Source organism: Mustela putorius, unplaced genomic scaffold (genome assembly GCF_011764305.1).
Source record: "Mustela putorius furo isolate JIRA1106 unplaced genomic scaffold, ASM1176430v1.1 tig00537248_pilon_pilon_pilon, whole genome shotgun sequence".
NCBI classification, from domain to species: Eukaryota; Metazoa; Chordata; class Mammalia; order Carnivora; family Mustelidae; genus Mustela; species Mustela putorius.
This window is the reverse complement of record NW_025422387.1, coordinates 6028035-6045805: the sequence shown is the minus strand read 5'-3', so window position 1 is coordinate 6045805 and position 17771 is coordinate 6028035. Positions and strand designations below refer to the sequence as shown.

Below are 17771 nucleotides of genomic sequence, written 5' to 3'. Positions count from 1 at the left end.
CATTTTTGATTCTAGGTAGCAGTACTGCCTGCATCGTGGTGCTGGACAGAACTAGTCACCGCTTACACACAGCAAACCTGGGTGATTCAGGCTTTCTGGTTGTCAGGGGTGGTGAGGTTGTGCACCGATCAGATGAGCAGCAGCATTACTTCAACACTCCATTCCAGCTCTCAATTGCACCACCTGAAGCCGAAGGAGTCGTCCTGAGTGACAGGTAATCTCCCCCCTCTTGGCCATTATGAGTGAGTGGGGCATGGCTGCTCCTCCTCCTGGCCCCTTTAACTACAGTAGAGATAGGCATTTTCAGTTGTCATGTACAATAAGAAGGTCCAAAGAGAATATTCTCATCAAAAGGACCTCTTAGTTTGACTTCAGAAGATATTTTGCAGGCTCTTGCAGCCAAGTTGAATTCAAATAAACACCCAATAATTTGACAAGACTGAAAACACTCTTCAAGCTTATAGAATATCAGTTTTTCATACCAAGACCAACATGGTACATATGGTTATAGTTGTTAAATTGTGCTGGAGAAATGAGTCATTGTCCATGCATGCCACCGCCTGTACAAGATTTTGCATATGTTCGGGAAAAGTTCAAACAGACATCTGCTTTATTTATCAGAACAACTTCCTGATTCTCGGGGCCTTCTATTATGTGCATCAAATAGAACTTTTAAATTGTCAAGACCTTTCCAAGACAATAACTACTTTTTTTAAATCAACTTTTACAGTTTATTTTTTCTAAGATGAAAATACAGAGTGAGGCTAAGCAGTTTCAGATTCCTCTGCCTGTAACAATTTTATAGGACCTGGCACAAACACTGCTGGTGATTCATAAATGTTGTTAAATGGGTAATGAGCCTTTTGTAAAAATAGAAGTAGTCTTGCAAGTGTCTATTGTCTCTACTTAATAGTTCTCATTAAGCCAGATCTTGAGTACAAACTAAGATAAAATGATTATTACTGCCATTTTTAAACTGAAATAAGTATATTATGTAATTAGTTATTCAGGATTGTCCATCTAAAGTCTATTGTTGACTCTTAGCTAGAGGGAAGCATTTTTTACTGTCAGATTAGGTATGTTACCATAATTGGAACAATAATTCATTATAGGCCCTTCTCCAGTTGGCTGTAGTATATATCTATCCATATTAGCTACGTTGGAGTGAGGAGAAAGCAAAAGCCCAAGGGCTTGGTAGATAGCAAGCTCAGCTAACAGTTGTAGAGAGCAGTGTTTTAATTTTCTTTTATTTGATTCTTGTTTTGGCGTCTGAGTGCTAGAGCTGCTCTGCCGTATCTCACAGCCTATCTTTGAGACTGTGTGGTTAGGGCAGCACTCTGCCTGGCCTGCCAACGAGGTGGAGGTTGCTTCCCCTGGAGCCCACAGACAGCTTGCTAGCATGTGACTTCAGCTCGTGTTTCAGTGCAGTCAAAAGTTTCCAGCGGCACAGTATGTTCAATCAAAATGGGCAAAGCTTCAGCTGGCGGAACACCAAGCTCATGGGTGGGAGTGTTGGGAGAAGAGGACGAACTGTCCAATGGTAGTGAGTCTCACACAGGCAGGATAGCAGAGACACTCCTGAGGAAGAAAAACCTCAGCATAAAATAGAGCTTTGCTGCCAACCTGGTCATTAATCTAAACTTCTAGAATCTGATTTGTTTCCAAAGTCTGAGCAACTGTGAAGTGTCTTGTATTGTTTTTCGTTATTCCACAGAGGGAATCGACCTGGTTTCCACCAGTTTTAGTCTTTTTTCCCCTGCTGCATGAAAGTATTTATTTTCGGGGCGCCTGGGTGGCTCAGTGGGTTAAGCTGCTGCCTTCGGCTCAGGTCATGATCTCAGGGTCCTGGGATCGAGTCCCACATCGGGCTCTCTGCTCAGCAGGGTGCCTGCTTCCTCCTCTCTCTCTGCCTGCCTCTCTGCCTACTTGTGATCTCTCTCTGTCAAATAAATAAAATCTTAAAAAAAAAAAAAAAAAGTATTTATTTTCTTTTTTACTTAGTTCCTCTTATCTGTAAAATAGAATTTTAACCTTAATTTACAGGTTTTCCTTTAGTAGCCTTTTCTATAAAGTGTTTGTGGTGTAAATGCGTTAAGTGGAAGTTCCTGGCCAAAGCCCATCACAGCACTGTTAAACGCGCCCCTTCTTTGCTCAGTCAGGAGAGGATGAACCTGAAATTTTCTCAGTGTACTTGGTGTAAATCCCCAGCAGGCATTGGTGGGCTGTTTGTTTTTACGTTTTCTCTTCACATATTTTATAACACGTCAGTGACACAAGTTTTGGGGTCTTTCTGTCAAACTTAGGGAGCTTTGGTTCTGGCTCCTCCTTTCTGGGTCAGTGTGTAAATTTTTTCTTTGCACTTGTTCCCTAATTACAGGTTAAGGCAGACTTTTGGGCATTTCACCATTCCCTCACTTTGGAGGCTTGGATTCAGTGAAGCTGGCCTCTGGAAATGGCTGGGAACCAGCCTTTGAGAGGGCCATTAATTCTTTGACTATATGGTCTTTTCTCCCCACTGGGTGTACATCCCCTATACCCAGTTCTTGTATGTTTTCATCAGGTGTTATCAGAAAAAAGCCTTCCTTCTATCCTTTTTAAAGTTTTATACAAAAAGATGTAGCGAAAAATCTATCTCCTATCCCATCCCAACAGCTTCTCTCCTCAGAGGCAGCCAGTATTATCTGTTTCCTTGTGTCCTTCCAGATTTATTCTCTGCATATAGAAGCAGCTGTATCTATGGGTCTTCCCCCTGCTCCCCCGCCAAACACACCCACACACCACTGTCTGTACGTTCCTTCCTTCATTAGCAATATATTAAGGAGATCCCAGCCACCCCACCCCACCCCCATATGGAGGGTTAGTTACTTTGTTTCTTCATTTATTAGATATTTCTTCAAGACCTGCTGTGTGCCAGACACACTAATAATTTAATACTTACTGTGGTGAGCACTCTTTAAGCTCTGAGAGACACATAGTTCTTACTCTGCCTTACTAGTCCCTAGTAGTCCATACTCGTATGGACAGCTTGCTAGCATGTACGGAATACCATTGTAGTAAGAAATACCATTGTAGGTATTTCGTGTGTATTAATTCTTATGGGATTTGCACGTTCTTATCCATAGCACTCTGTTGTTCCACTATACTCAGCCTCCTGAGAGCCAGAGTCAAGCCTGCAGGGAACTGATGAGTAGAAAATGAGTAAGAGAGGCTGGAATTTGGCTATAAAGATTTAGGAAATAAAGACTCATTTCTACTAGGATTTTGCATGTTAGTTCTGACTCAGAAAAGAATCCTTTCTTTTAAACCATCTGTGACTAATCATCAAACTTAGTTTTACTTGGTAGAGTCAGTTAAGCTTTTAAAATAGTTATATCAGATTTTTCAAGGTTAAGAATTTCAAAATGGTTTTATTATTGATTCTGTTATTATAAATTAGTTTTTCTTAAAGGCTCATTGCATTGTAATATAGTGCCTGTTGAAAACTTTGAACCTTATCTCTGAAGGCCTCTCCTGACTTTGCCCCTACCCTGTCCTTGTCACAGCCCGGATGCTGCTGATAGCACATCTTTTGATGTCCAGTTAGGAGACATTATTCTGACGGCAACAGATGGACTTTTTGACAACATGCCTGATTATATGATTCTTCAGGAGCTAAAAAAATTAAAGGTAATTAACTCACAGGTTGGTTGATGGAAACAATGGCCCTCTCTGGGCAGCTAAGTTTTACTGGTCCAATTGTATTATCTCTTTTTGTAGTTTTGGAAAAAGCTATATTGCAAATTGAGGAAGACAATGGTTCTGGTCTTTCAAGCAATTGTAAGGGGAAATATTCACAATTGGAGAACTTGAGGGAAAAAGAGGTTTCTCACCCACACCTTTAGTAAAGTGGTAAAGGCTGGAAAGCCCAGATGAGAAATTTCTTGTATTTTTAATGGTATTAGCTCCTGGCTGCCTTAATCCTCTTATTCTTTTAACAAACCCGGCAGGTGTTAAAGTTGGAAAAGACAGGAAATCCCCATACTAGAGCCAGCTGAGGGCAGCAGGCAGCTAGGGGCCTTAATATGACCTGAGCTGTCAGCAGTAACGAAACAGTTCAGATTTGGCCCATACAGAAAGTGGAAGGAAGTGAAAACCAGTTTTTCCATATTTTCCTGGCTTTGAAAAAGTACTAACTCTGGGGGAAATTAGTCTTTTCCTATGTTCTTAATACTAAGCAGTATTGACTGTGAGTAAGTTTCTAAACTTTTTAAGCGGTATTTTCCTCACCTTTAAAATGGGGGGTACCAAAGGTCCTACTTTATAGAGTTGTGGTGAGGATTACCTAAGACCCTGTGTACAAAATCCTTAGTGCCGTGCCGCATCTGTGGGGTGCAGTAAAGGTCAGGTGCTTAGATGGTGCTAGCACTGTGCTCTGTGTGGTGAGGGGGGAGTAGCAGAAGCGTCACATTCCCTCCCCATGTGGAACTTATGTTTCTAGTGGAGGAAGACCGATAATACAAAGAAAGAAATATATGATAAATGTTGGTGGTAGATAAGAAGAAAAATAAAGCAGGGCAAAGGAATAGAGAATAAAGAGGGCTACTCTTTTTAGAAAGATTGGTCAGAGAAGGCCTCTTCGAGGAGGGGACATTGAGGCCTTTTATTATTTATACTGAAACTATTCCAAATCTTAGCATGGTCGAGCTAAAATGGACCTTGTTTCCCATCCCCGTTTTACAGATGAGGAAGTTGAAGCAGCAAGGATAAGGGTATGACTCAAGATTACACAGCTAACCAAGAATCTTTCATCATGATATAAAATTCTAAAGGTATTTTCAGTAGGACAACTGGCAGCTCTTACTTGGAGAGCAAACCGTGGTTGGCCAGGGTTGCATTCCTAAGCAAGGAATCTTTTGAGGTCACCCTAAAGTGCTATCAAAATCTGCCTTTTTAGTCCCGTCCAATTTTAGCAAGAATACCTTAAGAATTCCAAATGAGAAAAACCGCAAAAATGAAAATCCAGACTTTAGAGCCAAAGGCCACCCTAGCAAAGGGTGACATCTGGTTGACATCTTGTGCAGACTCACTAGTGGTCCTGTTCATTTTACTGAAGATGCAATGTTGTATAGTCTTCTCTAACTGTGATAAAACTTAAATGGTGGAAACTGTGGTTAGATAAATGTTACTGTCTCAAAAAATGATATTTGCAAGTAGTACACTTGCATGCCGAAATCATGTGAGGCATCATGGTAAAAATAACTCCATCATCCTTTCATCTTAGAATTCAAATTATGAAAGTATACAGCAGGCGGCAAGAAGCATTGCTGAGCAAGCCCATGAGCTGGCCTATGACCCCAATTATATGTCACCTTTTGCACAGTTTGCATGTGACAACGGATTGAATGTGAGAGGTAAGCATTCCTTAGGAAGGTCATAGGGACTGACTGGGGACATAGTGGGATGGGAGCGTTCTTGGCTGTGGGGTGAGGTAAACTCGAGCACTGGGGTGAGACTGGTGAGGTGTCCTTTTCCAGCTTGTGAGCCCATGGCTTTGAGCAAGGTCAGCAGGCCCTAACACTGGAGGTCAAGAGCAAGTGCATGTCATCATGTCTTCCCTACCGAGGATATCCTCCAGAACTGTACTTTGTTGGCTGTAGAGGCAGGCAAAACCTGAAGCCCTTTATTGCCACCACAGCACTGCTTGGACCTGAGCCCAGAAGGCCTCCAAGTCCTCCTAGAGGCCCTGGACATTCCTAACAGTTTAACATTCTGCCCTTCACGGGTCTGACATTTCACTTCTTCCTTCCCTCTGGCTTTGTGGGACTCGTTGACAATATTTGCCTGCCAAATTACCACAGCAGATTTTGAAGAGGGAAGCAATGTTAAACTGTCCTTGCCTAAAGAGTCCTTCTATCTACTGAACAATATGTAACTTTGGGAACAGGCCAGTAGCTCAGTCTTAGGGCTGGGATGACATGTTGGTGCTGCTATATCAGAACTCATGGATTTGGTCAGTTTCTTGCTGATACAATATTATGACATGTAAAGCATTTCTTAGCCCTCCAGGAAGTATTAAAATAGAAAAAAGCACATGCCATAGCTGTTTGGCAGATTAGAATACAAGACTATTCCTAGTTTCAAAACATTAGATATGTTTGTCCAAATTAGGATTGTGAGTAGAAGCCTGTAACTTTCTCGTCAGGCAGAATTTATCTTAACCAGATTTTGTCTTTACTGTGATTGCTATAAACAGAGGATGTGGTGGCCATTTTAATAGAGCGCCTGTTGTAAAGAAGCAGTGAAGGTTTTTGTTTTTTAAAAAAACAGAACAAAAACTTCAATTGAGTTACATGTAATTTTTTAAAAACAATTCTCTTTATCAAGTGTTTTCTTTTTTCACTAGAACATAACCAAACCTGCCTGAATTGCAAGCATTTGTCTCTTAGTACTTTCTTAGGCTTATATTTTTAATGGACTTTTCCTTTTAAGATCTGTGAAGACATTTTCATTTTCATTTTAGGTGGAAAGCCTGATGACATCACCGTCCTTCTTTCAATAGTGGCTGAGTATACAGACTGACTCGCCTAGGTGTCCACTCTGGCCTTTCCTTTCATCTTCCCAGATTCTCCCCTGCCATGTGTGCTGATCCTGCTGGCAGGACTGTTTCTTTGCCACTGATCTTGATGGCCAGTGATGTAAGCCTTTGCCTGTCTTTTTGAGACCTGGTTGAGATCTTTGTGGAGAACCACTACTGTCGTTCACTAGCTCGTATCTGCCAGCAACTTTGAAGAGATTTGAAGATTGACCTTCACTTCTTACTGTCCTTTCTATGATGGAATGAAGGTTTTCAATGCCAGAATGGCTATTATGTTTTAAAAATGGTTTAAGTATTGAAAATGAGTGATGTTAGTAAAGTGAATTCAAAATTACAGTGTGTAAAAGGGATTTTAAAAGTCTAACACAAATTGTATGTTATGGTACATCTACTAGAAACATACATTATCATCAAAAGAAATGTTACACGTGTACTATACAGTCTTTGTTATGATGATTGGTGTGGCTTTATGTTTTCATTATAAACTCCTATTTTTCAGGGGCTTATAATTCTGCTCTAAAACATTGCTCTGGATTATGAAATCATCATCCCAGGAGCTTTTTGTTAAAAATTGGAAGAAAAATTTAGTTTAGTTCTATGGATGCAAATGTTTTTCTGGTTTTTAAAAGATGCTTAATTGTGCTCCTATGAGGAAAGTTCCGGCAGTTTATTGATTAGTCCAAATTATAGACTTGTGGCCCCAAGGCCGCCTCCTATGCAGGAGGCCTTGGGGAGCCTCCCTACCAGATTTTTTCAATGGAAATATTACCCAAGATTATAAAACTCCTCAAAGCCTAGGAATTTTAATGTTATGGCTGAAATTCCTCCCAGCTTTCTGATAGGAGATCCCTATGTGGGAGCTCTAGGCCCACAGGCCTAATAGGTTGAGAGTGGACAGCTGTAACTTTGAATCTGGTTGGGTTTTGATGTTCCTGCTACTCATAGTCTCCCTCTCAGACCTTTCATTACTAGCCTTGCTTTCCGTAGAGCATGCACCAAATTCAGGGAGTCCATGTGAAAAGAGTCCTGTGGGCAGTGGCAGCAGCACAAGAGCCCACGAGGAAAACTCCCGGTGATGATCTGACATTTGCATTTGCCCTACACAGAAATTTAGGGGTCCGAATCAAGCTTAATGTTTACAGTTTCCGAATAGCCATCTTGCAGTGTATAGTTTCCTTATAGAACTACCCTGCATTCAGTTCTCCCTTTATCTGCAAGCTCAAACTTATTTTTAAGGTTTATGTATAAGTCAACTGCTGTAAAGATATATATTTTTGGGTCAGTTTTTTTCCTTCATTAACTTGGTGGTAGAAAAGTATATATACTTAGAAATCCTTAAATTAAAGCCATGTTTTATATATAAGTCAGGTAACATTGGTGTATAGATGAGAATGCAATTAAACCTGATGAGGATCTACTGGAGGAGAATACGGAAAGTGTCTTTCTCTAAAGGAGATACTTCTTCCCTGGTTTATTGCATTAAACTTATGTTTGAGGTTACCTCAACTTGTTTTAAAAGATTTTGTTTTGTGAATTTGTACTGTATATTTGAGTAACTGTCAAGCTTTTGTTTTATTTAAAATTGTTTAACATGTACCATGTACATGTCATTACTATATTTCAATGCATCATGCTTGTAACAGGCATTTCATTTATAATAAGAATGAGTTATTCATTTGTAAGCCGTTCAGTAATTTATCTACTATTCCTAAATTGGCATAATGTTAGATATCTATTTTGAATCACCTTTAATTACATGTCAGAATGCCTTAACTACCCTAACTTGACAAAACAGAATTCTTTGGTAGAAGAGATAAGGGACTGGGCAGGGAGGGCTGGGTGGAGTTACATTCTGTTTAAATAAAGAGTACCCATCGTGCTGCGATAAAACATGGAAGCGTGAGTGGCAAGTGGCAGGGTATTTATTTTGCACAAACTGTTTGCAGTCTCTGTGTATTTAAAAAGTAAAGAAAGTTGCATCCAGAAGGGTTTTGTTAGAAGGAATACATTTATATTTGGGCTGACAATTTCAGTTCTTTTGTTTGGGTTTTTAATTATTTCTGGTCAGAGGTATGTAGCCTTATGATCTGGATATATTTTGCATTAATTTTCCAATGCCTACATTTAATTCCTTGTAAGAGCAGTGCTGGTCAAGTCACTGGCTTTTCTCTGCTCTCATTTAACCCATCAAACACAATCTTTATAAAGCTAGATTGGTGATGTTTTACATGACTCATTTAATCAACTTCGTCTTTTTTAAGAAATGACCATTAGAAATCGACAACATTGGTGTCAGTGATATGAAAATAGTTGGAAAAGAATTTGAGTTTCACAATGGAGCTGACTTTGGACCTGGCCTATAGATTAGTGACACAGAATATTTTCTCTCTTTTCTTTTTGCCCTGTCCTTTGTGTGTGACACAATTAATTTTATGACTGCCAGGGAGTGATGGGGGGGGGGTGGTGATCAGTTGGAGTGCTGCTTAACAAGTAACACTCCTTCCACTCCCAGTAGTTAGAGGCTCTGCTGGACCCATACTGGAATTTTCCAGGTCACAGAACCCAAGTCTCTGTGGGGTGTGACTGCAATATACCACTTGGTGGGTCTGATTCTGAACTTGATGTGTGTTAATTGCATTTTAAATCAAGCAGAATAAAACACACATATTTGCCTCATGTAATGGACTTTTATAACAAAGAGAATTTGGATTTCTAATTTACAAATGGCAAATTATCCCTCTCTGGATGCACCAAAGACCAGTAAAGTTTATAGCTTTTCCATCTATATTTATAAAGCAATACTGTATTATAAAAATCAATATTTTTATCACATGCTTGAAATTTTTATTTTATTCTGTTTTAAAATGTGCACTCTAAACATATCAGAACCTTATTTCTTCCTGTGAACTTAAGCTGCCTGCGCACAAAAAAAATTCACTGAATGGATAATGCAGTAGAGTCCATTGGGCTCTTAAAAACTGAAAGAAGAAATGGGGGTAGGGGAGACAAGTTATTTGTCCTGAATTACTGTACTGGCTTGACATGGTTGATAGGTACTAAATCACAAAAGAATCCATTCCAGGTATGCATGTCTGGCGGGTGGGCTGTGTCTAGAGTAGAAACTAGATTTCAAGCTTTGCATGATAGGAGAGTGTCCTCTTCTAGCAGCTGCATTTGTTCCAGATAGAACAGTCGCCTTCAGGACCACGTTTAGTACCACCAACCTACCACATCGAGTAACAAGGCAGAATTGTGGGAATTCACGGAGTCAGTTGTGAGCATTTTGGAGATTGTAAACAAGATTGGCTAGAACTGTAAATGTTTGTACTTTTGAATAAGTTCATGGTTCCTTGTCACCTTATACCAGCTATCTTTGTTAGAAGCTACAGCATCCAATTTCCCTAGAAACTATCACATTTTTGCAGTTAACAAATTTCACAAGATCAAAAAAATCCCCCAAATCTGCTTATAAAATTGAAAATATGAAGCAGAAAAGCATTTGGATTCCATTCATTTAAAAAAATTCTTTGCAAAATTGAATTTCTCAACTAAATTTTAACTGTTAGCAGGTAGTTTGTGGCAAAGATGGCTAAATACTGAAACAAATTTGAATTTGTGTATACTAATGAGCTGCTTTTTTCTGTTGAGACTATCATTATTTGTCTTACCCAAGAGGCAATGACCTGAATTGGATGTCTGAAATATAACTTATGCAGGAATAGTTCTGTAAATACATTTAAATAAACTGTAAAGATATTTAATAAATATAGTATTTATACTAACCTGTGTAACTCCTCTTAATTTGAACTGTTACAGAGTAAGACACCACTCCTTGGCATTTCATTGGTTTCTATATCAAGTCCTCATTTCCAAGCCTCTTAGTCATTCTAGCAGGAACTCAATTTGTAGCTGTCATTTTATCTCTTTTACTAGTTTATCCCCGAGTTCTTTTTCACCAGCTGGTTTACTACATCAGTTTAGCTGCCTCAAAAATTCCATCAAAATGGACTGATAATTGAATGAAAATATAGATGTTTTCCCAACTGAGAAGGCTTTTGCATCTTCCAAATGGTGTGGAATGAAGCCACAAAAAAATCTGGTGTCATTTAAACTTAACATTCTGTATGCAAATTCTAAAACCCAAATTATAGATAATTTAATAGTGTAACTATCTTTTCCAGACCGGTGCTGCACCCAGGCAATTACTGATGACCGTGCCTTCACAACCTATAACCCTCGGCCTGTTTCGGTGAGTGAACCAGAAACTTCACCCTCTGCAAGCTCTATAGTTACTCGAGTATAAATGCTCTCTTTGTCATCATCTGCATCTGTCAGGAATATGTGAAATTCAGTGTTAATCATCACTGTAAGCATAAGATATGTAAATCTTTAGCCTACAGTGTGAAAGGACTTGAAATTATGTGGGCATTGCCAATTTCCACAAAAAGCTTGGTGAAAGCCACTTTCATTCATTGAGGAACATTTTGGGACGAACTTGAGTTTTTATTAGGTTATTGTGGGTAGCTCTGACTCATCACTAAGCTACAAGAGCCAAATTCATTCTGGTTTTAGTTAGAACTGTGTTCACAGTTCTAAAGTTTACTAATTCACTCAGCCACCTTTGTGTATGAATTCCTCACAAAATGTAAAGTACAACTGCTTGCCAGTTAACATTTCCTTGTGATTTGTTGGTTTCATAAAGACTTCACAGTAAGACATTGCGGAAGTCAAGAGTTCGTTAGGTTGTAACTGACTGTAAACAGGTTCGGGGGAGGGAGAGGCATGCATCATATTATGTAATAATAGGTTTGTGCCAGATTTCTTTAGTCTATTTGTTCAGGTAAGAAGCTAATTCTTAAAGGGGCAAAGAACAGAGACATTCATCATCTACCTCATTTTACTCCAAACCTAGGCTTTTGCAGTGGAGGTTGCTGCTCTATGTCAGATAATACAGAAATAATTTAAGCAGCAGTTCCATTAAATGAATTTCTGCATCCCACTGCAAAATGTATATATCACATGTGAAAATCAGAACAATTGAAGGCTGTAAAATAAAATTTCACAATTTATTAAAAGACTCCAAAGTGAAGGGGGTAGCTATATATTTTTATTCTTGACCTTTTTTTCAGGGATTATTTTTACTTAAAATCTTAACAAAATATAAAAAGCGACGGACAGAAAGTCATGGCATTGCATGGGAAAGGACTGGATAGCTTTTAAATATGTCTCAAAGCACCAAAACTCAAATGTTTGCAATCAAATACAAAAGCTACCTACAAGTCACAGAACTATAGGCCATATTGATGCACTCTAAATGGCTGCTGAAATAAGTCTAAATACCTTTATAAAACTGGCAAAGAAAATGCTAAAAGCTCTAGTGTGAACGTGCGTTGAATTGAAGAATTCTAATGAGCTTTTTCCCTGCACAGAAGACTTCTGCCTCCAAGCAGCATAATGGGTTTTAAGCAAATATGTACACTTAACAAGCAGCTATTTCTAGATATGGCTGTTACACAAGATGACGATGTTTAGCAAAGCAGAAGCCCATCCTCCCATTTCAAGGAAGTCCAAGACAGTATCTCTATAGACTAAATGTGAAAACATGTTTGAGACGCAAGTGAGCTAACAAATGGGCTGGGGGCCAATTCAGCTATCATTAAGTGTTAGAATGTGGAAGATCTGCCATTATTCATGTCCTCTTCAGTGTCACTTGCTGTTGCCAGACTGTCAAAAGGATGGTTGAAGTGTTCTTGCTGGTCAGAAGAAACTGCTCCAAAGAACATGCAAGAAAACTGGAGGGAAAAAAGTAACTCCACTGTTCATTTGAGCAAAAGTCAGTGCTCATTAGATGCTCCAGGTAACAGCCCCTTTTCAGAAACTTGGCCCATGTGGTCTCCCTAACTTTGATGGTAATGGTTCATGGAACCAAACCTTCATGACTGGTATAGCACATCCTAAAACAAAACCCTTCCCTGCCTAAAAGGAACAGTTTGGGATCAGTGATCTTCTGACTCCTCTGCTGGAGCCATTAAGACTCACACCAAGGGGGGCACCTGGGTGGCTCAGTGGGTTAAAGCCTCTGCCTTTGGCTCGGGTCATGATCCCAGGGTCCTGGGATTGAGCCCCGTATCGGGTTCTCTGCTCAGCAGGGAGCCTGCTTCCTCCTCTCTCTCTCTGTACCTGCCTCTCTGCTACTTGTGATCTGTCAAATAAATAAATAAAATCTTTAAAAAAAAAAAAAACAAAAAACCTCACACCAAGGGAATGATACACAAAGGGACCCTCTGCAGGCAATCCTACTTGACTAATCCCTCTTCTCCCCTTCCCCTCCTACTGCAGCTGAAGCTACCACCCCCAGCTACAGCCAATACTTCCCTCCCAGTCTCTGCCTCTCAGGCCCTCCCAGACTGCTTCTCTGTTGAATAGGAATACCAGCACTTAGGGTGCCTGGGTGGCTCAGTCATTGGGCATCTGCCTTTGGCTCAGGTCATGCTCCCGGGGTCCCGACCCTGGAAGCCTGCTTCTCCCTCTCCCACTCCTCCTGCTTGTGTTCCCTCTCTTGCTGTGTCTCTGTCAAATAAATAAAATCTTAAAAAAAAAAAAAAAAAAAGGAATATCAGCAATTAAGTGTCTCTCATCTTTAAATAGCCTTGGGGGACCTGGGTAGCTCAGTGGGTTAAAGCCTCTGCCTTTGGCTCAGGTCATGATCCCAGGGTCCTGGGATCAAGCCCCACATCAGGCTCTCAGCTCAGCAGGGAGCCTGCTTCCCCTTCTCTGCCTGCCTCTCTGTCTGTCAAATAAATAAATAAAATCTTTAAAAAATAATAATAAAATACAAATAGCCTTATCCCATTCCGCCCCCTGCCTCAACTATTGCCTTACCTCTGCTGTCAAGCTGTCTACCTTGACTGTCTCCATTTTCTCATTCTCTGATTCCTTAGTCCTGTTTCTTGCTAATACAAGAAATACCACTTCACAAACTGTTTTTATGGTCACCCCAAATCACCACATCCTTAAGGCAATGACCATTTTCAGTATTTTTTTTTTTCTTAAGATTTTATTTATTTATTCATGAGAGAGAGAGGCAAAGGCAGAGGGAGAAGCACGCTCTCTGCTGAGCAGGGAGCCCGATGAGGGACTCAATTCCAGGACCCTGGGATCATGACCAGATCACGACCAGACACTTAACAACTGAGCCACCCAGGTGCTCCCATTTTCAGTCTTCATCCCAGTTGATACTCAAGACACTTTCTTCTTGTCCCTTCCTCAAGCCACAGTCTCCCGGTTGCTTTTAGACTTCTCACCTGGCTGGCCCTCTTCTGCCCACCCTTTGAATTAAGGTTTCTCCATCCCAGCACTCCTGACATTTTGCGTGACGAGTCTTTGTTGCAGGGGCTGTGCTGCCCAGCAGAGGTCCCTGAGCAGCGTCCCTGGCCTCTACTCACTGGACGTCAAGTATCAGCCCCCTTCCCAAATTGCACCATCCCAAAAGTGTCCAGACGTTGCTCAATATCCCCTGGGGAGCATAATTGCCCCAGGTTAAGAACCACTGCTTTCTGTGATGGTAGTCCTCTCTTCTGTACCCTCTCCCTAGGAGATTCCATTCATATCTCTGGCTGAAATTACCACCTATATATGCCAGCGAGTCTCAAAGTTAGAATTTGAACTTCAATCCACATATCCTGCTACTTACTTGATTTCTGTAACTTAACATATCCAAAACTGACTTTGTGATCTAAGTGAGCAGTGAACCTGTTTCTCCAAACCTAAGTCTTTCTGAAACCTCTTTTTCCTTTAACCTCTATAACCATAACAAAATCCTGTTACTTTTACCTCCACAGTTGGTTGTCATCTTTGGCCACGCCCCTCCATCTCTACTCTAAGGGATCACCATCTCTGATGCTACAACTGAGCTTCCACTCTTGTTTCACTGTATCCCATTCTTCACTCGGTAGCTGCTTTGTTCTACAGTTACCTTTTAAAAATCCAACTCTGTACAATGCACCCCAAATAAGAAGATACCTAGGAATAAACCTAACTAAAGAGGTGAAAGACCTGTTCTCTGAAAACTATATTAAAAAGATGAAAGAAATTGTAGACGACACAAAGAAATGGAAAGACATTCCATACTCATGGACTGGAAGAACAAATATTGTTAAAATATCTTTACCACCCAAAGCAATCTACACACTTAATGCAAACTCTATCAAAATACCAACAACATTTTGGCAGAACTACAAAAAACAATCCCAAAATTTATCTGGAACCACAAAAGAACCCAAACAGCCAAAGCCATCTTGAAAAAGAAAAGCAAAGGCTTCACAATTTCAGGAGGTATCACAATTTCAGACTTTAAGTTATATTACAAAGCTGTAGTGATGAAGACAGTATGGTACTAGTACAAAAACAGACACAAAGATCAATGGAACTGAATAGAAAATACAGAAATAAGCCAATTATATGGTCAGTTAATCTTTAACAAAACAAGAAAGACTATCCAATGAGAAAAAGAATGTCTCTTCAACAAATGGAGTTGGGAAGACTGGACAACAACATGCAGAAGAATGAAACTGGACCACTTTTTACACCATACACAAAAACAGATTTAAAATGGATTAAAGACCTAAATGTGAGACCTGAAACCATAAAAATCCTAGAAGAAAACACAGGCAGTAACTTCTTCAACACTGGCTGTAGCAACTTTTTTCTTGGTATGTCTCCTGAAGCAAAGGAAACAAAAGCAAAAATAAACTATTGGGACTACATCCCTCTCCCCGCCAAAAAAACCAAAACTGTTCTACAGCAAGGGGAACAATCAACAAAACTGAAAGGCAACCTATAGAATGGGAGAAGATATTTGCAAATGACAGAGCCAATTAAGGGTTAGTATCCAACATACATAAAGAACTTACAGAACCCAACACCCAAAAAAGAAACCAATTTAAAAAATGGATGAAGGGCGCCTGGGTGGCTCAGTGGGTTAAGCCGCTGCCTTCGGCTCAGGTCATGATCTCAGGGTCCTGAGATCGAGTCCCGCATCTCGCTCTCTGCTCAGCAGGGAGCCTGCTTCCTCCTCTCTCTCTCTCTCTCTCTGCCTGCCTCTATGCCTACTTGTGATCTCTCTCTGTCAAATAAATAAAATCTTTTTTTTAAAAAAATGGATGAAAAGGGCACCTTGTAGCTCAGTTGGTAAAGCATCCCACTCTTGATTTCAGCTCAGATCATGATCTCGGGGTCGTGAAAGCAAACCCCAAGTCAGGCTCTATGCAGAGTCTGCTTGTCCCGGTTCCCCTGCTCCTCCCCCCTGTGTGGGCACTCTTTCTGTCTCTCTCTCTCTCTGAAAGAAATAAAATCTTAAAAAAAAAAAAAAATAGAAGACATGAACAGATATTTCTCCAAAGAAGACTTACAGATGGCCAAAAGACACATGAAGATGCTCATCATCACTTATCATCAGGGAATTGCAAATCAAAACTACAATATTACTTCACACCTGTCAGGATGGTTAAAATCAACAACACAAGAAACAACAGGTGTTGGTGAGGATGTGGAGAAAAAGGAACCCTTGTGCACTGTTGGTGGAAATGCAAACTAGTGCAACCACTGTGGAAGACAGTATGGAGGTTCCCCAAAAAGTTAAAATAGGACTACCTCATGATCCAGCAATGGCACTACTGGATATTTACCCAAAGAATATAAGAACACTAATTCAAAGTGATACATGCACCTCTATGTTTACAGCAGCATTATTTACAATAGTCTAAATACAGAAACAGCCCACGTGTCCATCAATTGATAAATGGAGGAAGAAGATGTATATATATGCAACGGAGTATTATTTGACCATAACAGAGAATGAAGTCTTGCTACTTGCAACAACATGGACAGATGTAGAGAGTATAAAGCTTAGCGAAGTGAGTCAGAGAAAGACAAATTCCAAATGATTTCACTTATTTGGAATGTAAGAAACAAAACAGGAGAAAAATAAGGGAAAAATAAGACTGAGGGCATCTGGGTGGCTTGGTTGGTTAAGTGTCTGCCTTTGGCTGAGGTCATGATCCCAGGGTCCTGGGATCAAGCCCCACGTTGGGCTCCCTGCTCAGTGGGAAGCCTGCTTCTCTCTCTGCCTCTGTTTCTCTTTGCCCCACTCATTCTTTCTCTGTCTCTCTCAAATCTATAAAAACAACAAACAAACAAACAACAAACAAACAAACAACAACAACAAAACCCCAGATTCTTAACTACAGAGAACAAACTGATGGTTACCAGAAGGGAGGGGGACCAGGGGATAAGTGGTGAAATGGGTGATGGGGATGAAGGAGCACACTTGTCAGTGATGACCACAGGGTGATGTATGGAAGTGTTGAATCATTACTGTACACCTAAAGCTAATATAACACTGTAAACAAACTGGGATTAAAACCTTAAAAAAAAAAGTCAGAGGCAGAAGGGAAAACCTCACTGCAAAACTAAAACTAAGGCTAAAAAATAGTATTTAACAGATACTAAAAAAAATTTTTTTTTAATTTAAATAAAACAAGGCACCTGGGTGGCTCAGTCACTAAGCATCTGCCATCAGCTCAGGTCATGATCCTAGGGGCCTGGCATCAAGGTCTGCATCACCCTTGCTCGGTGGGGAGCCTGCTTCTCCCTCTTTCTCTGCCTGCCACTCCCCCTGCTTGTACCTCTCTCTGTCAAATAAATATAATCTTTAAAATTAAAAAAAAAAAATCCAACTTTGTCAGCCCGCCCTGTTAAAGTTCTTCAAAAACCTTAAATGCCAAGGTACTTAAGTGGCCATTTATGTGGCTTCCAGGACTCATGAGGCATGATCTGGTCCTCAACAACTGCTCTAACTTCTCCCTGTGCCATTGTTTCCCCTTGGCTATCTGCTTTCTGCTATCTGCTCAGCCAGCCTTCACTTCCTTAAAACCACCACACTTCCTCCAGCACAGAGACTTTGCACATGCCATACATGCACCCAATTCCACTACACTAATCTGTCTAGCTCAGCCCAAACACCAGTTTCAGGGAGAAGGCTTTCTGACCTAAATTTGGTCAGTCACATCTTAAATCCTCTCAAAGCATCCTGAACTTTTCCTTTATTAAAATCATCACAATTTTTTAAATTAGCACATATTTAGTCATGTGACTATTTCTTTAATGTGTATCTCCCCCCAGTCTATAATCAAGTTTA

The 17771-nt window shown here is 40.3% G+C and overlaps 2 protein-coding genes across 11 annotated transcripts in view; one reads left to right on the top strand and one right to left on the bottom strand.

The window, feature by feature from the left end:
* The window catches only part of PPTC7 (protein phosphatase targeting COQ7), a 39693-nt gene extending 29337 nt beyond the window's left edge, over positions 1-10356 (top strand). The window contains exons 3-6 of one of the 3 annotated variants that reach the window (XR_006604791.1): positions 16-214; positions 3543-3666; positions 4720-4808; positions 5261-5388. Coding sequence is in view for 2 of the 3 variants with exons in the window: in XM_013056529.2 (XP_012911983.2) it covers positions 16-214; positions 3543-3666; positions 5261-5390; positions 6500-6558 (512 nt within the window). In the remaining variant the exon portion in view is untranslated. Of the gene's footprint in view, positions 1-15; positions 215-3542; positions 3667-4719; positions 4809-5260; positions 5391-6499 lie in introns of those variants that run through there. The other 2 variants (XM_013056529.2, XM_045073713.1) reach the window with 2 other exon arrangements.
* A 1312-nt stretch (positions 10357-11668) lies between these two features.
* Positions 11669-17771, bottom strand: part of RAD9B (RAD9 checkpoint clamp component B) — a 35762-nt gene continuing 29659 nt past the window's right edge. For all 8 annotated transcript variants that reach the window (XM_013056527.2, XM_045073708.1, XM_045073712.1 and 5 more), the window contains one exon: positions 11669-12366. In XM_013056527.2, the coding sequence (XP_012911981.1) occupies positions 12238-12366 (129 nt within the window). In that variant the 3' untranslated portion in view covers positions 11669-12237. The remainder of the gene's footprint in view (positions 12367-17771) is intronic.